The sequence below is a fragment of the Protopterus annectens genome, chromosome 7.part0 (genome assembly GCF_019279795.1).
Source record: "Protopterus annectens isolate FY-2018-M chromosome 7.part0, PAN1.0, whole genome shotgun sequence".
Classification (NCBI taxonomy): domain Eukaryota; kingdom Metazoa; phylum Chordata; order Ceratodontiformes; family Protopteridae; genus Protopterus; species Protopterus annectens.
This window is the reverse complement of record NC_056739.1, coordinates 85,593,706-85,618,619: the sequence shown is the minus strand read 5'-3', so window position 1 is coordinate 85,618,619 and position 24,914 is coordinate 85,593,706. Positions and strand designations below refer to the sequence as shown.

At 44.2% G+C, this 24,914-nt stretch overlaps 1 protein-coding gene across 4 annotated transcripts in view; it reads left to right on the top strand.

Moving 5' to 3' along the window:
- UBE2T (ubiquitin conjugating enzyme E2 T) overlaps positions 1 to 24,914 on the top strand; it is a 370,592-nt gene that overhangs the window by 141,375 nt on the left and 204,303 nt on the right. For all 4 annotated transcript variants that reach the window (XM_044076503.1, XM_044076500.1, XM_044076501.1 and 1 more), the window contains exon 4: positions 12,433 to 12,538. In XM_044076503.1, coding sequence (XP_043932438.1) covers positions 12,433 to 12,538 — 106 coding nt within the window. The remainder of the gene's footprint in view (positions 1 to 12,432; positions 12,539 to 24,914) is intronic.

The window sequence follows — 24,914 nt, the reverse complement described above, 5'->3', positions numbered from 1 at the left end:
TGACCCTGAAGTCAGCCCAATTGTCAGACCAGCCCAGAAAGGTCTAATAGCTATGCAGAACAGAGTCCAGGCCGAGCTAGATAAAATGGTGCAGCAAGGTGTGATTTTGTCCAATTGATGAACCGACTGAATGGGTATCTTCCGTGGTGGTAGCTCATAAGAAAAACTGAGATGTCAGAATATGTATTGATCCACGAGATTTGAACAAAGCACTGAAAAACAACTTATCCAATGCGTACAGTCAAAGTCACTGCTCTTGTGGCAAATGCCACTGTTTTTTTCTGTCTTGGATGCAGAGTTCATTTTGGCAAATTTTGCTTGACCGGAAATCTTCATTGTTAACCACTTTCAGTACTCCTTTGTCAGGTACAGATTTTAGAGAATGCCATTTGGGATAAATTCTGCCAGTGAAGTCTTCCAGCATGCCATGGAACACGTTTTTTCTGGGCATGTGTGTGCTATTATAGTAGATGATCTAGCGGGAGGTAATGGTGAAGCAAAGCGTGACAGAAACCTCAAAGTTCTGGAAAGAGCACGTGAAGTGAATCTTAAGCTGAATCCTCAGAAATGCATATTCAGGCTACGCGAAGTGACTTATGTTGGTGATCTCTTTACTCAGTTAAGGCTTATGACCAGATCCTTCCAAGCAAACAGTAATTCTCGAGATGCCAGCTCCAGACCATGTTCAAGCCCTACAATGTTTTCGTGGCATTGTTAATTACTTAAGCAAATTCATTCCAGACTCGAGCCACATTTCAGCGCCACTAAGATAGGTGACATGCAAAGATGTATCTTGGTCATTGTTGGAACAACACCAAAGAACATTTGATGTCCTGAAACGGAGAATTGCCAGTCCACCAATTCTCCGATACTATGATGTACTCTTTCTTGTGATGCTTCAAAGTTTGGTCTTGGTGCAGTCATTCCTCAAGATGGTAGACCAGTAGCCTTTGCGTCCAGAACTTTTACCCACATTGAAATGCAGTATGCGCAGATTGAGAGCTCTTGGCAATTGTGTTCGCATTTTTGAAGTTCCATGGTTATATTTATGGTCACCCAATTCAAATAGAAATTGATCACCAACCTCTAGTCACTATTTTGAGAGAGCCTGTTCTTACAGCTCCTGCCAGATTGCAACGCATGGTGTGTACACAAAAGGCAAACTTCTTTATTTTGCTGATACTTTACCGAGATTGCCCAGAAATGGGTCTATATTAAATCAGCGAACGCTGATTTGTAGATCCCACGTAAGCGAAAGCTTACAATCCCAAACACTCGCAACAGTGATATTTTTTTTCAGGGGGGAAAAAATCGCTGTTCCACTAAAAATAAAAACTTCAAAACATTACATAAAGTGGGGGGCTTCGTCTGCCACACCCCCTACTTAAATATACCAACTCGGAGATCGCACTACAGTGACGAAAATGGCAAAGTAATGGAGGCGGCCGAAGCAATTTCTTTCCCAGGGAAAGAAATTTCTTGTATGCAGTTTCACTATTTTGCTGTTTCATGCTTTCAAGTTTGATTTCAAGACACATTTGAAGGATTGTGTCTTCGATTTTATATAATGGGAATCCCCAGAAATACCACTGAACAGCATGAAAATGAGCAACTTGATTTTTAAGTCATGGAAGTGAGAAATATTTCTTCCACACATCTTGATGAACTGAGAAGTCATGCAGCCTCAGATCCAATTCTTCAAAAGCTCAACCACTTTCAGTCAAAGATGGCCACCAAAGCAATTTTGTTTATCTCATGACCTGAAACCTTCTTTTCCTTAAATTTTATTTAACAATGGTATAGTTTTGAAAGATCCAAAAGTGATTGATCCAAAATCCTTACAGCAAGAGTATATTACCATCTTGCATCGTGGCCACCAAGGAACTGATTCTACCAAAGGAAGGGTGAGAGGACTAGTATTTTGGCCTTCTACTTCAAGGGACATTGAGAGAATGCTTTCATCTTGTCCTGTATGTAATGGTACTAAGCCACATCAACAGAACCACTCCAGGTAAACCAGATTCCTGAACTACATTGGTCGACAGTAGCTACAGACATTTTCGAGTGGAATGGTGAACATTATTTGGTATTAGTATACTCTTATTCAAATTGGTTCTGGATTGACCTACTTTCTAATCTAGCATCCTGTGCTGTCATTACTAAGTTGAAGTTCCATTTTGCAGTCCATGCCTGCAAGTTATTTCTGACAGTGGTACACGGTGTACAAGCCAGCAGTTCAAGAGATTTGCTGAAGAGTGGGACTTTATTCATGTTACATGTAGCCCTGAGTACCCACAGTCAAATGGTTTGGCAAAACATGCAGTTCAGAATGTATAACAATTGCTAGAGAAGTTGGAACGAGACGATATAGATTTATTTTCTGAATCTCTTGAATCTCAAATATTCCTTGTGATAAATATCTTGATTCACAAGCACAGAGACTTCTGTTGACAAACCAGAATCACACTACCAATTAGCAGTAATCTATTGATTCCATGTGTCAAGAACAATCTATCAGATCAGTGAAAGCCCATCTGTTGAAGCGCTTATCCCAGATGTCCTATTATGTAAAGTCCAGCAAACTGCTCAATCCATTACGAGAAGGGGAGATGGTGAGGATCCAGACGTCCAAAGGTTTTGATCAGATTGGAGTCGTGAAGAGTGCATGTTTAGAGCAGACACCATACATTGTGGAATCACAAGGAGTAAAGCTTGGACTTAATCAGAAACATTTGGTCCTGGTGTCCGAACTTGTATTGCAGTATCATACCTGTGAGAGACTCAAGTCTGAGTGAGTTATCCAGTGTTCTAGTTCCTGAGACGTTCCGGTAAATATCCCTGTTTATAGGATCGTTGGAGGTTACTAGGCTTATGGCCCAAGAGCCCTTCCAGGCCTAGCCAAAAGTTTATCCCCAAAAAGAAACCTCAATGAGGGACACGGGTGGAACCCCTGGGACAATTTGTGGTTTCCCATCCACTCATAAAGGCTGTGCTTGGAGGGTCAGCGAGGTGCTTTGACATGCATGGGAAGTATTTCCAGAGACTGGGCAACCTCTTGGAGACTATACTGTCTCCAGCAGGTTTTGTTGATTTTGCATATTCGATTCAGGCCTTTTGAGTGGGTAGTGCGTGCGGAGATACTTACAGATATGGAGCATCTCTAATAGGGCAGGGTCTGAGATTGCTCAGGGGTGATCTGTGTCTCGCCTACAATGCAATCTGTACGATACTGAGTAGAGTGATAGTGATTTGACCCTGTCTGCATAGGACAGCTGTGGGGAGGCTATGGTTTCTGTTTGTGAAGTGTTTCAGTGGCCTTCCAGTTGGTGCAGATGTTTGGAGAGGTACATCCAAAACAGGGCAATGTTAAGTTGTCTATCTCGCCTTCATTCTTGCTGGATGGGTTCGGAGCCGACCTCGGCTCCGACTCGGCCACTCTAAAAGCTCGAGAGTTGGTTCCACCGGCTCGAGGCTCCCCTTATATCCCACAATGCTAGGCGAGAGTTACCTCAGATCTCGTTTGCCGCTACAGCTTCGAGGTTGGTTGCTTCTACCGGTTCCTGGTGAGTGTTAGCTTTTTATACTAAAAAGTTATTCTTTTTCCCCTTTTTTACCTTAATTCTTCACAAATTAGTGTAGAATATAGTTTTTTATCCCCGACCCTATTTTTCCCCGTTTTCTCTTTAAAAGAACCGCTGGTTCTTCCCTTGGGCCTTTGGCCTTCCCTTCCTTAGGGTGTGTTTGTGCTTAATTTCTAATTTTTTGACTAAAATTGTTAATTATTTTTACTATTAATAATTTTTCTGACAGGGTATAACTGTGTGTTTGGTGTGTGTTAGTGTACTCCTGTCAGTTAGGATAATGTCAAAGGAAGCAAAGGTCTCTGGATTCAAGAAGTGTGATGCGTGCTGTCAGAAAATGTCTCTGACAGACGCTCACACTTCTTGTGTCTACTGTCTGGGGCCTTTGCACCTGCAGGACTCCTGTGCTGTGTGCCATGGCTTCAGCCCCAGGGTCCTGCAGGAGAGAAAGAACAAGTTAATTTTGAGAGGCTTGTTAAAACCAGAGGATTCCCTGTCAGTTTCAACAGGGAAGCCCTCTAAAGCATCGAGGTCTTCGGCTCCGGCTTCTGAGCCGAGACCTCAGGTTGTTCAACCTTTGCCTTTATCGGCTCCAGCTGGAGCCGATAAGACTCAGTCCACAGTTTCTGTGGCTTCCTCGGCTCCGGCGGAGCCGAGGTTATCGAGGTACCGTGTCGGCTCCGACAAGATCTTGAGCCGACAACCAGAAAGAGGTCTAGGTCACCTTCTCTTGGCTCCGTTCATTCGGCTCCAGGATCTCCCCTGCTGTCTGAACGGAGCCAAAGGTCTCATTCCTCTAGGTCATCGAGGCTTTCCGATCATGACCTTCAGAGGGTGGTGAGTCGACTACTTAAGTCCGAGGCACTTGCCCAGATGCTTCAGAGCCCGACTCATCAGTCGGTGCCTGCCCCGTCCATCAACTCTTTCCTCCTTCGACTCTTTTGAGTTCGGAGCCGGGTAAATGTCGGAACCGAGACTGTGGTCGCCGGGCCGAGACAATTGTCTTCGGCTCCGTCGTCGGCTCCGTTTTCTTCCGTGGAGGAATCTCTGCCGGACTTCCCTCGTCGGCTCCGAGGGGGTGAGTGGCATCGGACCCTTGTCCGACCCCCCTCTCCCTCTCGGTGCTTCAGCGCTGGTGAGTTCAGCTCCGACATTGGCTTCGGAGCCATCACTGTCGGTGCCGAGGGGTCCTTAGCTCCTCGGAGCGGGGACCTCTGGCTCTGCCTGACAGGGGTGCTTTCGAGGTCATGCGGAGTGTGTTAGAGCCTGGCTCTACTCCACAGTCGGCTCCGTCAGCCCCTCCCTCTATGCTGCCTCAGGGTAAGTCGACTCACTCCCTCATCCCGGACCGCAGAGAGCCAGCTCCTCAGGAGTCCCCTTTGGGATTTCATCCTCTTCGAGGCCTCTCCTGATTTGGCAGAAGAGCCCCTCGGAAGAGGAAGTGCAAGAGGAAGCACATTGACTCACCTGAGTCTATCACGTCGGACACAGATCTGGATGATTCTGAGGGTTCCCCGTTCCCCTTCTGAAGATGTCTCATTTGCAGACATTCTGGAGATCCTTAAACAGAGGGAAATTGGCCAGCCCTCAACCCTTCAGAGGACGAATCTGTGTATCTTGAGGCGTTTGGCTCTCGTCCTTCCACCTCCTGGGTGTCCCCCTTGACCCCCTCATGCAGGTGGTTGCAAAAAAGGCATGGACGGCTCCTGATTCAGTGGACCCCACTCCCAGGAGACCCTCCAAATTCATCACAGCTCCATCAGACAAGCAATTTTTATCAAAAGGAGTTTCTGTGGATGCTATGGTGGTAGCTGCCGCCACAAAGAAGGAACTGGCTGATCCTTCAGTGCCTGTCCATCCACCTAACAAGGAATCTAGGTCCATGGATAAGTGCGGAAGCGGATGTTCTCCTCAGCGACTTTTACCATGCGTTCGCTGAATTACCTGTGCCATTTCACTCGTCTTCAAAGGGACTTGGTCAAGGAAGCGAGTGAGATGTTGAAGGACCCTACAGCTGCGGGTTCCAAGAAAAATGAACACGCAGCTAGCTATCCTTAATTCCATTTCCAACTCCTCCATGCGCCTCCTCTCTTATGCGGCCGATGGAGCGAGCAGAGCCGCAGGAACAGGGGTAGCCTTACGTAGGCACGCCTGGATGCGGCTATGCAACTTTGCGGAACCTTTCAAGGCGTCTTTCACGAACTCCCCTTTGATGGATCATCTCTTTTTGGTCCTCAAGTGAAAGAAACCCTGACTAGGTGCGAGACTGATGGCAAGACCCTTTCTGCCGTCGGAGTCCGTTTTCCGACTCCTTCTAGGCCTTACCCCAAAGGCCAGAAGGGTGGAAAGATGTGGTTCCGTAAACAATCTCAAGGGACTTCGCCTGACGACAGAGTCGTTTTCCTACCAGAGGCAGAGGTGGGAATAACAATGGTAGACGTCGCCCTAGGGGCAGGGGGTCCAGAACCAGGGCAATCGGGAAGCCTTTCCTGACAAGCCTTTTCAGCATCCCTGAGGTGTTGCCCACTGCCCATCTTCGGAGGCAGTCGGGGAAGATTGTCACTGTACCCAGAAGCCTGGCTATCCTTGACACAAGACAAATGGGTACAGTCCATCATTTCGAAGGTTATTCCATCCCCTTTCTTCGTTTTCCAAATCAGTCAAAAAATCCCTTCCAGATGTTTCACCGCTCAAAGGGATATAGCAGCTTTGGAAATTTCAAAACTGCTTTCAAAAGAGCTATTCAGCCAGTGCCAGCAGACCAACAAGGATCCGGAATCTACTCAAGGTTCTTTTTAGTTCCAAAGAAAACAGGGGACTGGAGACCAATTTTGGATCTCAGTATCTTGAACAGATCGGTCAAGAAAACAAGATTTCGGATGGTCACGCTGCAATCCATTCTTCCCCTATTGGGAAAAGGAAACTGGATGTGCTCTATAGACCTTCAGGAGCGTACTATCACATAAAATGAACAGGCGCTCCAGAAGATTCCTCCGCTTCAGGCTGGGAACCAGTCATTTTCAATTCAGGGCCCTGCCCTTTGGTCTCACCACTGCCCCGGTGTTTACCAAATGCATGGCAGTGGTAGCTTCTCACCTGAGCCGACAAGGATTCCAGGTGTTTCCATATTTGGACGACTGGCTCCTCACAGCTCCCACCAAGCATCTCCTTCTGATGGCCAGAGATTACACTTTTCTCGTCTGTCAAAAACTGGGTATCTCAATAAATTGCGAAAAGTCTGTTTTGTCGCCTTGTCGTACTATTACCTACATAGGTGCAAATTTAGATACTGTAAACATGTCTGCAACACTAACGAACCAAAGGATATCAGACATTCAAAAATTGGTGTCACTTCTTCTCAACAACAACAGAGCCAAAGCCAGGTTAGTTCTAAAGGTGTTGGGAATCATGGCAGCGGCCATACCTCTCCTCCCATTGGCCAGATACCACATGCGGATCCTTCAGTGGATGCTCTTTTCTCAATGGTCATACCAGGAACTTCCAATGTCTCACACCATTATGATCACGCAAGCGTGCAAAAGCATCTCATGTGGTGGATGTCTTCCCCCCAGCTCCTGTTGGGGAGACCATTTGTTCCACCTCCTCCGGTTGCTACTCTGACAACGGATGCCTCCCTGATCGGGTGGGGGGGGGCATTATCAGGGCAGGACAGTCCAGGGCACATGGCAACCAAGCGAATGCCACTTGCACATAAATGTTCTGGAGATGAGAGCAGTGCTTTTAGCGTTGCAAGCCCTTCAAGACTCTCTTCCCTTGGGAACGATTGCAATCCAGACAGACAATATGTCTGTAGTGTGGTACATCAACAAACAAGGCGGAACCAGATCATACCCCTGTGTCGAGAAGCACTCAGACTGTGGCAATGGGCGATTTCTTCTCAGCGTTTTCTGATAGCAACGCACATCCCGGAAGTCCAATCACATTGCGGACAAGTTGAGCAGAGCTATTCTCATGCCTCACGAGTGGTCTCTGAAAGACTCTGTAGTGAGAGAGATATTTCTCAAGTGGGGTCAGCCTTGCTGCGATCTTTTGCTACTCCCCAAAACAGCAAGTGCAGAGAATACTTCACTCTATTCCCTTTACCAGGCCAACCCAGCAGGGACGCTAGTCCAAGTTTGGCCCGGGGACTTCTGTATGCATTTCCTCCTTTCCCACTGATCTCTCAAGTAATACAGAAAGCTATCGCTCAGAAGGCCTCATTGATCCTCATTGCTCCTTACTGGCCTCGACAAGTGTGGTTCCCCTTTCTACATCGATTTCTTTTGAGCGACCGTGGAATCTGGACCTAGTTCCAGATCTTTTGATCCATCAGTCGGGTCAGTTTCATCGCTCCCTCCCTCTCTGAACCTCACTGCTTGGTTCCTCCACTTCCAACCGTAGCCAGGCTTCCTCAATTATCTCACTCTGTTAGAGATATTTTGATAGCTTCCCATAAATCTTCCACTCGAAGATTTATTTGAGTAAGTGGAAACGCTTCTCATATTGGGCACAAGGAAAGGACATAGATCCTTTCTCCGCTTCCATCCAACTAGTCCTTGATTTTCTTGCTGAACTCTTCCATGCAGGTTCATCTCCATCTACTCTTAAGGTTCAATTGGCAGCTATTTCTAATTTCCATGTGGGTATTTCTGAATCTGCCCTAATGTCCCACAAACTCTGCAAAGCCTTTTTGAAAGGAGTTTTTCTTCTCAGACCTCTTGTAAGAAATCCTCCTTCTCCTTGGGACCTAAATTTAGTTCTTGCTTCTTTGATTCTTTCCCCTTTCGAACCTGCAGCTTCATGTTCCTTAAAGTTATTATCATGGAAAACTCTCTTTCTGGTGGCTATCACATCAGCTAGAAGAATTTCAGAACTTCAAGCACTCAGTTGTCGTTCTCCTTACCTTGTGTTCCATAAGGACAGAGTTTCCTTCGAACTAACCCGTCCTTTTTGCCTAAGGTGGTTTCAACATCAAATCTAAACCAATGCATTGACCTCCCTGTCTTTTTCCCGGAGTATTCAAATAGGTCTGAACAAAAATTACACTGCCTGGATGTTCATCGTCAATTAAGGTACTACTTGGACAGGACGAAACAATTCAGAAAATCTGATCAGCTGTTTGTCTCCTATGCGGAAAGCAGAAAGGGACTTCCAGTTTCAAAGGTATCTTTATCCAGATGGCTAACATCTCTGATTACCCTTGTTTATGAGATTAGACACCAAAACTGCCTAATAAACCTAAAGCCCATTCCACCAGAGCTTTGGCTACTTCTCTAGCCTTCCAAGACAGACTGCCTATTGACACCATTTGTGCAGCGGCTACTTGGGCTACTCCTCACACTTTTATTTCCCATTATAAGTTGGATTTAGCTTCTAGGCATAGAGCTAATTTTGGTTCCACTGTTCTCAGGAGTCTTTTCCGTTAGGCCACCGGGACAAAGTGCTAGGGGCGGTCCCATCCAGCAAGAATGAAGGCGAGATAGACAACTTAACATATAGAAGTTATGTTCTTACCATAACGTTCCATGTTAGTTGTCTTCTTCTCGCCTTCTTCTTCGTCCCACCCTCCTTCCCCCTGGCCTGGACAGACCTAGAGGAGTTGTGATCGTGACCTCTCTTTCTACCACCTCTTTCTTAGTCATATGCTATTATGCATATTTTCTTGTTTCAGGATATAGGTCACCCCTTTTCTTCCTGCTGTTAGAGGTGGATTCTGTTTCACAGTTTTACTGTTTTTGATATAAGCTGGGTTAGCTTACAAACGAGATCTGAGGTAACTCTCGCCTAGCATTGTGGGATATAAGGGGAGCCTCGAGCCGGTGGAACCAACTCTCGAGCTTTTAGAGTGGCGGTCGAGCCGAGGTCGGCTCCGAACCCATCCAGCAAGAAGAAGGCGAGAAGAAGACAACTAACATGGAACGTTATGGTAAGAACATAACTTCTATTTATACCTCAATTATTGGTCAAATAAGGGAGGAGTATAGAGAGGTAATGCCGCTACAAGATGATCGAATGTGAGGTTATCAACCTGAGTGCCCAGGTCTCTCACCACAGGTTGTGTTCTTAGGGGGTTGCCATTGATGTGGTAATCAACTGGGTTCATGTTGTGTTCTTAGGGGGTTGCCATTGATGTGGTAATCAACGGGGTGTTTTTGCCGAATGGTATGATGCATTTTTTTGCATTTAGCTTGCGGACATAACTTTGGCACCAGTCATTAGCTGCTGTGAGACCCACTTGCTGTTCCTGAGAAGAATTCTGAAACTCCCTGTTGCTAAACCCAGTTCTAAGTGCTATATCACTAGATCAGGTCGCATTTCCAGACCATGTTCCAGATGCACAGCAACTTGGACATGAGCACTGTGCATTTCTCAGTGTCTGCATAACTGCATGTCTTTTTTTCAGGTGGCATTTTATTGTGGGCAATTCATTAGAGAAGGAATATGTAGATCATTATGTATGTATACCTTTAAGAATATTTCCATGGCATTGCACGTGTAAATACTGAGCATGTGCGAGCCTCACTGCCATTTTGTAGTAAGCTGTCGATGTAAGCATGCAGGTCTGTGTAGTCTGTTAATCATTTTGTTTATATTTTGTACTGCTGCTATCCATCCTGATGTTTGTGCAATAAAGCTTATAAACTAACTACCTCGCTTGTTTGTCTTCAATTGTAAACCAAGATGAGTGCAACTATCCCTGTATCCCATCTCATACAGGCTGTTGAGGGGAAATCTATGCCTGGCATAAAATGCATCTCATGCAAATGTGTAAAACCAAACCTCACCAGAATTGCCTATTCTAAAGACTTAAAACCTTGTTTGTGATGTAACTAGGACCTGCTGGAGAGATGGGCATGTATCACAGAGACTACACATTCTCTGGAATAGGCTCCCCATCCACATGAAGCAGAGTCCCTCCTTAACCCAATTCAAGTGCAACTTGGACAGTTAGATGGAGAACAGGAAATTCATCCCTGTTTAGCACCTGTGTCTCAGATGGGCACAGGCAGCCTGTAAATGTTTCATCTTCCAAGCCCCTGCTTATAAATGTTGCAACTGCCATACCCCTGCTTACACTTACCAGGGGTACCAGAACTTGTCGGAGATTTGGGATGCATGGTTAGGCTTAAAAAGGCCCTTGTGGTCGTTAGCCTAGTAAACACCTATGGACCTATAAGAGGGCATTCTATTTGATAGTTGGCCTGATCAATGTGGAGTATGAGAGTTCTTACATCTTTAGACCTTGATATTATTTGAAAGTTGGCTAATTTCCTGACCATCTTTGTTACATTGTGATCACGAGATACAGCTAGGTATCCATCTACATTTTCGTTTTGTAGATGTGCATTGTCTTGATAGTCTGAGAGAAGGGTTTGCCTTCCACAAGTGATTAGCATTTAGTTTGTCCATTTTTAGTACACTGTGTTCAGCAGGGCCAGTTCACAGTGGTGTATTTGGGTGTCTGACACCCTAACCCCCAATTTGCAATTACCTGTAGGCTTTGTTAGTCAAAGGTCTTTTCTCTCTACTTGGAGGTCTGAGAAGCAAATACCAGAAAGGAGAAGTCCCAGCACTGACTCCTGAGGGAAACCACTGGTCACTTTCATAATTTCTGATGAAGCAGCTGTAACGTGCACTGTGTAGGTTCTTTCAGCCAACTTGCTATCTATCAACGCACATGGATAGAACGGCATTTAGCTTTTGTATAATGGCAGCATGGGAAATATTGTCAAAGGCGTTAGGCAGGCCAAGGTATGCTACATGACCACTATCTATTGCCCATGTATCTCTTTTTCAAAGAAATTTACCAGATTGAACACACAGATCTACCCTTTTACAAAAGCAGATTTTTGGAAATAGGTTTCCCTATCACAATTTCAGATAATTTTTAATACATGCCATGGCTTTGCAGATCAGGCGTGTAAAGCTGTTTGTAATTACTTGGAAGACCACCCTTATGGAGGGGCATTACTACTGCTGTGTACCACTCAACTGGGACAAAACCGGTAGCTAAGCAGTTTGAGGTGTGTGTGCAAATGTATGTTTAACACAATATACATGGTTGCTTTAATTAATGTAATCCTTTCCCATGGAGGATACATTTTTGGTCTTGGTTAGCACTTTCATTGAACTCTATTGAGGTATTTTGGGACTTTGAATAGAAGTTTCAGGAGTGAGTATAAAACTAAATTTGTTCAAGTATATTCTCACTGTGAGTTTCATCAGAATAGGAGGCTCCATTATGAGTATGTTTTGAGAAATTAGGATATTTTCTTTTTTACTTTTCTAGCATAGCTAAAGGATTTATAATTCTCTGACTTCAGTGGTCAGCCTAAGTTCATGGGCTCGTTTAGTGGGTATGATGGTGTTCTTCAGTTTTTTTTTTCTTTTGCAAAGCTTTTGATATCCTTGAGTATAGGAATTTTTAATTATTTAATAATTTAACTTGTTTACTACTTTTGTTTAGTTGATTTATGTCAATGGACCACTGAGGTGGTTTTATTTCTGAATTTCTCATGATACTTGGTTCTGGTAGGGACTGCTAGCTATATGCACTTTTTTATAAATGGGTGTAGTATTCCTTAATGAATCTTTCTGGTATGAACAACTGTGACGGTGCAGACAAGGCCTACAGTTGGGGTATGGAAGTGCTGCATCTTTGTTTTATAGATGCTTTTGTCCTGTTGGCCTCAGTTGACTCTTTCCAGTGTGCGCTGGATTGGTTTATTACTGAATGTAAAGCTGTTGGGATGAAAATCAAATGCCTTCTTGTAACATGGTGTTTTTGAGAAAAGAACTTCAAGCATTTTCCCTTTTGTTTATATTGGGTTTTTTTTTTTCCTTAAACCAGGTACCCTTTTGAGCCCCCTAAGATACATTTTCTGACTCCAATCTATCATCCAAACATTGATTCAGCAGGAAGGATCTGCTTAGATATTCTGAAATTGCCACCCAAGGTAAGCTTACATATGATTTTTGATTAAGAGGTTTATATCATTTTATTTGCTATGTTTTTTTAGTATTCAGGCACTTGCATTACATTTCTATTTTGTAATGCACCTGCATTATTGCTTCCTCATTTCCTGTAGTCCATTTACTTTAAATATCAGTCCCTCTTACATATGTCGCCAAACTATAGAATGAGCTGCCAGTTGATATCTGATCACTCCTAGCAAAACATTTAAAACCTTTTCAGTTATCTGTGCCGTTGTAAATCCTGTTCTCCTTATGGTACCCCTTCATACTCTTCATTTAACTCTACTCTGCTTCTTGAAGTGCTACTTGTGATTTTTGTTGGCTTTTACTGTGTGCATAATATGCACTTTGTACTTCCAAGTCTCCTAGTCTAGCCTTCTCCATGTCCCAACCTTTTACTAATTTTCATTATTTGTTTATCCCTGCATTCTTTAGCTCACTTATGTACTCCTGTTATGGTTTTCCCATCTTGCATATGTTCAGCATGTTGCTGTTAAGTTATGGGCTATATATCTTTAAATGCCAATCAGCTGTTTGCAGGAAGCTGCATGGCATGAGGCACACATCTGTTGTACAGAGTTCAGTCTGAATGTAGGCCACATCCCCGTTATTTATACCATATTTAACTGCTCTACACACCCTCTGTGGTGTCAGAAGTGAAGAAATATGCTTGCAGAACTGGACAAGAAGCCTGGAAAGTACAGTGTTAGATTCCTACGTGTAGCCGGGGAATAAACCTTAGGCATTTTACAGGTGAAAAACAAACCAGTTGTAAGAAGTTCATGAATTATTGTGGGCTAAGATGGAGTTTGCCAGTTATTCAGCATCTGTTCTTTTCAAGAGCATAAGGTGAGTTGCACTTTCATTTGTGGTACAAGAAGTTATGAAACAAAAGATAGCTTTTAGCAGAAGCAGACCTAGCCTTCTCAGTAGCAGTGGTATTTGCAGAAAACGTAAAATTAACTACTACACAAGGGTGGTGGGTGCTGACAACAAAATTAATAGTATGGTTACTTTTGTAAAGCATTATGCAATTTGCAATTGTATTGATCCACAGGACCCGAGTAAAGTTAATTGCTACTTAAAATTAAATGATTTCATTAATGCCGGATGCTGCAGTGATTATCATTTAGATCACTGCTGCAGCAGGCATGACTACTGGGCCTTCTGGTGCAGAGTTGACAGGACATTCAACCCAATTTCTAGAACTCCGTATCCATCCGTCTGCACAGAGGATGCCTAGTCCCTAGGATGTCAAGCTATTCTCAGTATAAAATAAATGTTCTTCGTGTTTCACTTTTGCAGTCATTACATTTGGGTTATCTGCTTGCAGGTAGCCCTCAGTCGCCCTGCTTATCAACGTCTTGGGTCCTGCGTCGGTTGCTGTCTCTTTTTCCATGATGTCAAGTAGTCCGGGGTATAAAGCATGCATCCGACGCCATTACATCAGTCTTTCTTGCCGTGCGGTACCCGAAGCAGATTGCAAGTGCCGGTCGGCCGACTCCTGAAATTTTCATTTTTGAGTTTCAGATCCAAAGTCTTCATAAAAGCTAAGTACCCCATTGGGAATCCTTTTTCTTGCTGTAAACCGATGTCAGTAACAATTGTATTACTTGTGGAAAGCAAATACCTCAAAGATTTTCATTCGTACTGCATTCCTTGCTTAGGCCCAGACCACGACGTACCTCATTGTCTGTTTTGGGCCTTATTCAATCCTCTGTTCGTCGTCTGTTCATTTTTCGCATCTAACTATTTTGGTACTCTGTTCAATTATCCAGAAATGGCTTCAGTAAGCCACCTGACTACCGACATTCCAAAAAAAAGGTAAAGACAGAGACCGCACAGGTCCAAAGCTGCCAACGACACTTCCAGTAAGCTAGTTGCCAGTTCGCCGGTACTCAGTGAGGCGCTTTCGCATTGCCTGATACCTGCTACTTCAGATTCGCAGGCCTCTACTGAGACCCATTCGGAGTCCAGTATGCCGCGAGATGCTTCTTTGACTATGGAACCTGCCGATGTCTCTACCTTGGATGGGTCTGGAGCCGCTGTGCAGGCACCGGCTTCTGAGGGGTGTATTCAGGCCTACTGACTTGCATATCAAACCAATGCCATCTTCAAGGCCTAAAACTCGATCCACACCTAGAAAACCGATGCCTAGACCGTTTGGTCAGGCCCCTATGCCCAAAAAACAAATGATAAGAATGGCTGAAGACCTTATTACTCTAATCAGGGGAAGCCACCCTTTTCCCTCTTAAGAGACCTAGAACGGATTTTCCTTCTGATCAGGATTCTGACATTTTAGTTTCCTCTGATCAGGATTTGCCCTTATCTACCTATGAAGATTCTGATGCAGAGGACTCCTTTCCCCCTGCTTCCCCACCAGAAGATTTCTCTTTTGGTGAAACTTTGCATACTCTTGGGGAGCATTTCCGCTGGGAAAGCCAGGATTACTCTGACTTGCTTCTTACTCCTACCTCAACACAGGCCTTTAGCTGTCCCTCCTGTACTGGAAATTGTAGATTATGCCTTCTTGGAATCTAGCCTGGCCCCAGACATTTTACCTCCGGCTCCCAGGAAACCTGACTGGTATTACAGAGGGTACCTGTCAAATCTTCGAATGCTCAAAATTTCGAACGTTGCATGGTCGAGACCAAACGTTCGAAATTTTGAGTGCTCGAAGATGGACTTTCAACAGCACCGTACTGTGCAGATGGGGAGAATTTCCCTTTTCTGCACTGAAGTGTGGTCTCTGAGTTGGTATATTTAAGTAGAGGGTTTGTGGGGGATGCAGGGGGGGCTTGCCCCCATGCCTGCACTGTTAGTGTTTTGTTTCTGTGTTTTCCTTGATTCCTGACTGTGCTAAAAATAAAGAATTACAGAATTCAATGCATTCTGCTGAACAAGATGGTAAACATACTTTGCAGTGTGGTTTTGATTCCTTAGAGGCATCGTGCAGGGCTGCTATCACCGGGTCTGTACTTAGAAGGCATGCTTGGCTTAAGGAACAAACTTTAGTATCGGGGCTATTCAACCTGTCCCAGAAGAGGAATGGGGACAAGGTTTTTACTCTAGACTTTTCCTGGTACCCAGAAAAGACTATTTCTGGTGTCCTATCCTGGCCCTGTCTAACAACCTTTTGGGTAATACCAAAATTCAAAATGCTAACTCTTCATCAGCTGCTTCCCATGCTAGGCAACAGTGCCTGGTTGGCAACACTGGATTTAAAGGAAGCTTACCTGCACATCCCAATAAGGGAATCTTGCAGAAAATACCAATGCTTCAGAGCAGGCTACATGCACTAGCAGTTCTCTGCACTGCCCTTTGGCTTATCTGCCTAGCTCCAGTCATTGCATTCTGCAGGCAAGGAAACATTCAGATATACTCATACCTGGACGATTGTCTAATTCAGGCAGAAAGCCAGGACTTGTAATCATCTGGCATTTGTAAAGAAACTGCTAACCTCACTGGGATACACCACAAACGAAAAGAAATCACAGCTAGTACCCTGCCAACAAATTGTATTCCTGGGAGCAAGCTTGAATACAACTTCTCAGATGGCCTATTTCGCGCCAGAGAAACAAGTTTGACAGTCTACTTCAAACTACTGGCCACAAAGACCCAACTATCTGCAAGGAAAATACTGCAAGCCCTGGGGTTCATGGCCTCTTGCATTCTACTAATTCCATATGCAAGACTGCATATGAGGAAACTACAATGGTATCTAAAAAGCCTATGGTGTCAACATTCTCAGGACCTGGAATCGATTATTCCTGTCATTCCTTGTATAAAGACAAAGTTGCTTTGGTGGGCAGAGACCTCCCACCAAAACAAGGGACTGCCATTCACTCTACCCCCTGCTGCTCAAACCCTAACAGACGCATCAGACTATGCATGGGGGGGGGGGGGCTCACTTGGCAGAGCAGTGCATTCAGGGCAAATGGAACCAGAGTCAAATGCTTATCAAATGCATATCAATCAAAAAGAAATGTTAGCTGTACAGAATTCTCTGACCGCAACCCAGCCACTGGAGATGCACAAGCCAGTGCATTTCTTTGTGCCAGTCCCAAGCCTGGATAAATGGGGAGGGTTGCGTCAGGAAAGGCATCTGGTGTGCCAAATCATACACGCGGACAACAGTACAGATCTACATACCGGATCGGTCGAGGCCCGGGTTAACAATGGCCACCAGCAGTACTGTTGGCCAACCGGGTGCTAGTGGAAAATTGGGCTACTGTTGACCAAAGGAGGAGAAGAGGGGGGAAGGCATGCCCGAAGGCAGGCAAAGGCTAGGACTGTGGTAGTGAGGGTGGGAACTTTGGATGTTGGCAGTATGACTGGTATAGGGAGAGAGCTAGATATGATGAACAGAAGGAAGGTTGGTATATTGTGTGTGCAAGAGACCAGATGGAAGGGGAGCCAAGGCTAGGTGTATCGGAGGCAGGTTCATATTGTTTTTATCATGGTGTGGATGGGAGAAGAAATGACGTAGGAGTTATCCTGAAGGAACAGCATGCTAAGAGTGTTCTGGAGGTGGAGTGTTAGTGATGTTTATGAAGCTGGAAATTGATGGTGTAATGATGAATGTTAGTGCATATGCTCCACAAGTTGGGTATGCGATGGATATGAGAGAGAGTTTGGAGAGAGTTGGATGAAGTGGTGATGACTGTACCCAAGGGTGAGAGTGGTGATTAAAGCAGATTTCAGTGGGCATGTTGGTGAAGGGAACAGAAGGGATGAGGAAGTGATGGGTAGGTAAGCAAAGAATGCAGACGGTCAGATGGTGGTGGATTTTGCGAAAAGGATGGACATGGCTGTGTTGAATATGTATTTTAACAAGAGGGAGCAGCATAGTGTGACATACAAGAGTGGAGGAAGATGCACACAGGTGGATTATTTCTTGTGTAGAAGGGCCAGTCTGAAGGAGATTGGAGACTGTAAAGTGGTGGCAGGGGAAATGGAGTTAGGCAGCATAGGATGGTGGTTTGTAGGATGACATTGGTGGTCAAGAAGAGGAGTGTGAGAGCAACACCAAAGATCAAATGGTGGAAATTGAAAAAGGGTAATTGTGAGGTGGAGTTCAGGGAAGAGATCAGGCACTGGGTGGCAGTGAAGAGTTGCCAAATAGCTGGGTAACTACAGCAGAGCTAGTAAGGGAGATGGCTAGAAAGGTGCTTGGTGTGACATCTGGAAAGAGGAAGGAGGACAAGGAAACCTGGTGGTGGAATGAGGAAGTACAGGAGAGTATACAGAGAAAGAGGTCGGCAAAGAAGTAGGATTGTCAGAGATGAAGAAAGTAGACAAAAGGAGATGAGGTGCATGGTAAAGAGAGAGGTGGTGAAGGCTAAGAACAAGGCATTTGTATGAAAGGTTGGACACTTAAGGAGGGAGAAAAGGACCTGTACCGATTGGCTAAACAGAGGGACCGAGCTAGTAAAGATGTGCAGCAGGTAAGGGTGATAAAGGATAACAAGGGGAACATAATCGCACGTGAGGAAAGTGTGTTGAGCAGATGGAAAGAGTACTTTGAGGGGCTGATGAATGGAGAGAAGGTTGGATGGTGTGCGTATAGTGACTCATGAAGTGCAGTGGATTAGCAAGGAGGAATTAAGAATAGCAATGAAGAGGATGAAGAATGGAAAGGCTGTTGGTCCAGATGACATACCTGTGGAAGCATGGAGGTGTTTAGGTGAAATGGCAGTGGAGTTTTTAACTTGATTGTTTAATGAAATATTAGAAAGAGGATGCCTGAGGAATGGAGTAAGTGTTTTGGTACCGATTTTCAAGAATAAGGGTGATGTGCAGTGCTGTAGTAACTACAAGAGGGATCAGTCACAGCATGAAGTTATGGGAAAGAGTAGTGGAAGCTAGGTTAATAAGGGAGGTGATGATTTAGTATGGTTTCATGCCAGGAAAGAGCACTACAGATGCGATGTTTGCTCTGTGTTGATGAAGTACAGAGAAGATCAGAAGGAGTTGCATTGTCTTTGTGGACTTAGAGAAAGCATATGACAGGGTGCCTAGAGAGGAGTTGTGGTATTGTATGAAGTCAGGAGTGTCAGAGAAGTAATGAGTGGTACAGGACATGTACAAGGGTAGTGTGCCAGCGGTGAGGTCTGCAGTGGGAGTGACGGATGCATTTAAGGTGGAGGTGGGATTACATCAAGGATCAGCTCGAAGCCCTTTATTTGCAGTGGTGATGGTCAAGTTGACAGACTAGATCAGACAGGAGTCCCTGTGGACTATGATGTTTGCACATGACATTGTGATCTGTAGTGAGAGTTGGGAACAGGTGGAGGAGACCCTGGAGAGATGGAGATATGCTCTAGAGAGAAGAGGAATGAAGGTAAGCAAGACTAAGACAGAATGTGTGAATGAGAGTGAGGATAGAGGAATGGTGAGGATGCAGGGAGTAGAGGTGGAGAAGGTGGATGAGTTTAAGGGAAGGTCTACAAGAGGGTAGTGAGACCAGCTATGTTTATGGGTTGGAGACTGTGGCATTGACAAAAAGGCAGGAGTCAGAGCTGGACATGGCAGAGTTATGTTAAGATTTGCACTGGGTGTGACTAGGGTGGACAAGATTAGGAATAAGTATATATTAGAGTTTGGAAGGCTTGGAGACAAAGCCAGAGTGGAAAGATTACATTGGTTTGGATATGTGCTGAGGAGGGATGCAGAGTATATTGGGGAAAAAGATGCCAAGGATGAAGCTGGCAGGTAACCGGAAAAGAGGAAGACCTAAGATGAGGTTTATGGATGTGGTGAGAGGACATGCTGGTGGTTGGTGTGACCGCGCAAGATGCAGAGGACGGGAAGAAATGGAAACAGATTATCCACTGTGGCGACCCTGAACTGGAGCAGCCGAAAGAAGAAGACAGAATTCTGACAGCCTTCAAGGGCCACATTCTTCCAGGAAAATTATTAGTAAAGACTGACAACACTACTGTTATGTGGTACATAAGCAAGCAGGGGGGAACCCACTCATACCCCCTCTGCAGACTAGCCATGGCTCTGTCGAACACAGCCTTGAGCTACCAAGTTCACCTACAAGCTCAATTCCTGCCAGGCAAGCTAAATACACCGGCAGATGACCTAAGCAGAAATCCCATGGACCCACACAAATGGAAACTGGAGCCAAAGATATTCAACATTCTGAGAAACAAATGGGGGAGCCCAGAGATGGACCTGTTTGCCTCCCCTCAGAACTACCAGTTGGACAAATTCTGCACAAGGATTACCCACAGACAAGCTTGGAAAGTGGATGCCCTGTCCTTTTACCTGGGAAAGCCTCTCAGTTTATTCCTTTCCCCCTCTGCCTCTCCTCTCGAAAGTTCTACTAAAGATCAAACAGGACAAACAAAGGCAATACTCATTGCACCAGACTGGTCACGACAGCACTGGGTACCCCCTCTTGTGCAGTATGTCACTCTTGGAACCATGGCACCTGCCTCAGATTCCTTTCCTACTGTCCCAGCAGGAGGGTCCGATTCTGCACCCCCAGCTTCAAACCCTGAACCTGGCAGCCTGGCTAATTACCCGAGTTCTCCTATACCATCCCTCAGCAAGCAAGTGCTGGATATCATCCTGGAGGCAAGGAGGCCTAGTACTAGAAAACCCTATGCTGAAAAGTGGAAAAGATTCCGTTCCTGAAGTCAGACTCTGGGGATGGGCAAAACAGTGCCCAGTTTACTGCATATTCTTCAATACTTAACAGAGACGCTTCACAAGGGCATTTCCTTCTCTTCCATTTAAAATTCATGCCTCTGCCATTTCAGCACATTATAATACTGAGTCACCCCTCTTCTCTCACCCCCTACTGAAACAGTTCTGCAGAGGGGCCAATAATTTAAGACCACCCAGGAGAGCTCCTGCTCTTGCCTGGGACCTTAACTTTGTATTGGAAAAGCTCACTCTACCTCCTTTTGAGCCAGCTGCAGCTGCAGAGTTGAAATTCCTTTCTTGGAAAATAGCCTTCCTTCTAGTCATCACTTCAGCAAGAAGGGTGTCTGAATTACAGGCCCTCCTGGCAGTGGAGCCTTTCTTTCATCTTTCATGTGGACAGGGTGTCCCTCAGGACCAATCCTTCCTTTATGCCCAAGGTGATATCCATTGTGGCCCTTAATCAGTCCATTCATTTGCCAACCTTTTCTAATCCACGGAACAAAGGGGAACGAATACTGCACTCTTTGGATGTGCACAGACAACTTAGATTTTACTTGGACAGGACCAAGCCTCTCAGGATATCTGAACAGCTGCTAGTTGCATTTGCTGCAGGGGCAGAGAGGAAGGCCATTTCTGAGTGGATAGGCCATTGCATTCATTTCTGCTAATAAGCACCATGGAAAACCTACCCCATGGGATACGGCCCCATTCCACCAGGGCTGCATCTACTTCTACAGCCTTTCTCAGAGGTGTCCCTACCAGGGACATCCTAAAAGCTGCTACCTGGAGTTCTGTACATACCTTCACCAAGCATTATCACTTGCCAATTTTTACTAAATCCATAGCTGGTTTTGCCACTGCAGTCTTGCAGGGCCTAATAGCTGGTCCTAATGCTCAATAATTGCCTCCTCCCTTATTTAGCTTTGGGAATCTACCCAAATGTAATGACTGCAACAGTGAAACTCAAAGAACATAGTACAGTTGTGTACACTTACCAGAAATGTTAGTGTATTCACTGTTGCAGTCCTGGTTACCCTCCCTCCAGCTCCCTGACTTCTATTGGCTATACCTCTCTTCTTGTTTACTATACTTAATCTTTCTGGTGTATTTGCTTTTTGTTGGAGGTGTAACCTTTTTATATAATAGCTTCCCATTATGGGGGCACCTGACATCTGGGGCAAGAAAAACTGATGTAATGGGCGTCTGCTGCATGCTGTATACCCCTGACTACCTGACGTCCTGGAAGATGAGACTGCAACCGACGCAAGACCCAAGACTTTGATAATCAGGCCGACTGAGGGCTACCTGCAAGCAGATAACCCAAATGTAATTACTGCAACAGTGAATACACCCAAATGTAATTACTGCAACAGTGAATACACCCAAATGTAATTACTGCAACAGTGAATACACCCAACATCTACATTTATGGTAAGTGTACACAACTGGACTTCCTCCTGAAGCCATCTTGGATCTTTCCTGGGTTCATAGGTTGGTACTGGGCTATCTGCCCGAAGGCATACATTAGCCCAGCCACGTTGTGCAGTATTCACCGCCCCTTTAGTCATTCCCTAGACCCTTGTACTAACAGCTAGTACCCTTGGCCCCTATCTAGTAGTGCTGTTGGTGTGATCCCCGGTGTGAACTTTCTGTTACCCATCCACTCATCAAGGTTCCTCTTGAAGAGTGGTAGTGAGGGGCTCTTGTCATATGTAGATCGGGACCCTGTTCCATAGTAAGGGAAGTCTCTGCGAAGGGAATCTGTCCCTCCATCATGTTCTATTCATTGTTGTGTTGAGGTTTATATCCCTAGAGCGTGTAGCTCGAGTAGATTTGGTTTTGCTAAGATAGAGCATGTTCAACAATTCTGGGTTGGACATGGCTCTGTACGTTAGACAGAGATCGCCTCTGAGAAAGTGGTATGCAACACAGAACAGTCTTAGCTTTTTCAATCGTGCTGCATAGGATAACTGTTTGAGGCCAGTAATCCTCTTGGTTGGGTACCTCTGTGGTCTCTCCAGCTGCTGGAGATGTCTAGCCAGGTACATTCCAATTGGTGCATTATACTCAATGGGTCTGATGAGGGAAGAGTTAGAGGGGCACCATTACATCCTTAGATCTTGATGCAAACCCTTTCATGATCAGATGGGTCACACAGAAGGATTTTCTAACCACTTTGGCAACATGGTTATCAAAGGAAAGCTGACTATCTACTTGGGTCCCTAGATCCCTTATTTCTTATTCAGATTTCAGGGGATTACCTCCTATGTTGTAGTTTGCGGGTACTCTGTTTTATCCAAAGGGGATTACTACGCATTTTTTTGCATTTGGCTTGAGACCATGGCTTTGACACCATGCATCAGTCTCATTTAGGCCCTTCTGGAGGATCTCCATGTGGGCCGGAGATGTAGATGTTTTGTGCTGCTTCATTGCAGCAATTAAGTATAAGGGACCCTGTTACTTGTAACTGAATCTTTAGATTAAAAGAAGAGGCCATGAGAATCCTTTAACAAGTGAAAAAAGAAAGGAAGATGCAAAGCATATAGCCTGTAAAGCCAGATGCTTAGCAGTAGCTTTGTTGTGTGTGATTCATTCAGAATTATCCAGTACCCTGTTTTACTATCACTTTATGTGTGTAGTATATAGATTAGATGTGCAAGGAGTAAAGCCCTGGTAGTAAAGCTGCAGCCTATATCAGAAACCGTGATTTTTCAAAATTGTATTAATTGAACAGAATAAACTCCGCTTCTACTTGGGGGTGAAGTCGAACATAGACTTCTCCAGTAAATAAAAGTAGTAGAGTATTTAAAATGTCTTATTGTTCTTCAGTTAGTTAAATGTCATAATCAGATGTTGATAGTCTTTGTAACAAAAAAACGTGGTTAGCCTAGACGGACCTTTAAAGCAGAATGTGGAAAAGCTAACTTAATGGTTGAACTCCACCTACAGAATGTATAAAAGGCAGTGATAATAAATGTCCATAGCATCCACTTTAGGCACACTGTGATAGATAAGACAGTTAGATTCCTGCTGCATTTGGCCAAGGAAAAGCACAGTGAAGGTATATAGCAGTGTATAATTGGGGAACTGCACATTAAATACACTGGTGTTTCTGGCATATGAGTATTCAGTGGTGATGATGATAACACATGCAGAGATGTTGGCAGAACATGTGCATGCATACTGAAAATTATCTCTACAAGATAAACCTTTGTTTCAGTTCTATTATCTACAGCTCTAGTGAGGAGAAAAATGGCGTATGGGGTCTCAGTTTCAGTTCCTTACCAAACAAAAGCAAGCTGTCACAGCTGGAGGCAATTCAAAGGTTTACATTGATCCAAAGGTTGTTGCCCCTTAATGAAGTACAAATGAGACACTGGTGCTTCCCCACAAAAGAGAGGAATTTAAGGAATGTGTAGTGCAAGTTATTAGGGAAGACAGAAATCTCTTCAGAAGTTATAGCTAGTCAGTATGATAAAGTGAAAGTGGAGTTTAAAAATCGGTTAGAAATAAAAAAAAAAAAAGATTCAGTTAAGAAGTAACCAGAATTATTTAGAAGGGCTGAAAAAGGTTAAAGTACTGTAGAATAAGAGGAATCTCTCAGAACAAGATTTGCAAATGCACAATGCTGAAGAGAAAATAAGGGAGTGTCTGGATAATATGCATGAGTTTAAAAAGATTGCTATTAAGCAGCTGTTTTTGATAACTCCAAAACACACAAGCTTTTAGTACAATGACTTGGGCAACAAAGTAGAACAGATTGTTGCTAAAGTTATGGAGCCTGTAACAAGAAAATATTTTTATTTTTATTTATTTGACATTTGTTAACTGGGCTAGTCTGACTGGGCAAAAAGCCCCTTTTCATCAGAGACCGAGGAGAAAAGCTTTAGACATATAAAACTTATACAAGTACAAAGTAGTAATAACTCTAAGCATATAAGTAACTCCAAACATAAATGTAATATAAACCTAATATATAATGGCTCCAAAGATATAAAACGTATTCAAGTAGAAAAAAAAAGTAATAACAGATATAAGTAATACGGTAAATCCAGAATCAAATCTTAGTTATAAAAGAAATTAAACAGTTTCATTCACACAGTGCAAAAGACTACAATATCCATATTGGTAAATGGTCTTTTCCTGCTACACTTTGATGTGTAAGCCTCATTTACTAGCTTTGTTTGTGGTTTTCCTGGCATAGTTCAGCCTGCTTCAGAGATCTAGAATCAGATACATACCCCACTGGAATATTACTTTGTGCCTTTGCTTTTGGCAGACTTGTATTTGTTTTCCATATTTGCATTATTTGTTTTGATTCATTTTTGATATTGGCCTTAAGATTATAGGAACTGCAAAGCCAATTAAGTTTGGAGACTAGGTGTGACTTGGCAGTACCTGCCCTTATGAAGTACCTCCTGTTTGCAGAAGAACAAAGCTAGTCAGGCCAGAAATACATTTGCATATGCCCATCCGGTTGTCAAGGCTGGCTTTTTGAAGGATGTGCGAGTGTTACCCTGCTTTATATTTAAAGGCAATTTATTTTAGAGATGGGTAAGCAAATGTTCTTTTCATACAAAACAGGGCAATACCCTTGAATCCTCAAGGATTATCACAGCCATTGTATTTTCTGTTTTAGACCTGACCATGATGTACAAAAGTGTATAGTTTGCCAGGACTTCACTGCCAAGGCAGTTT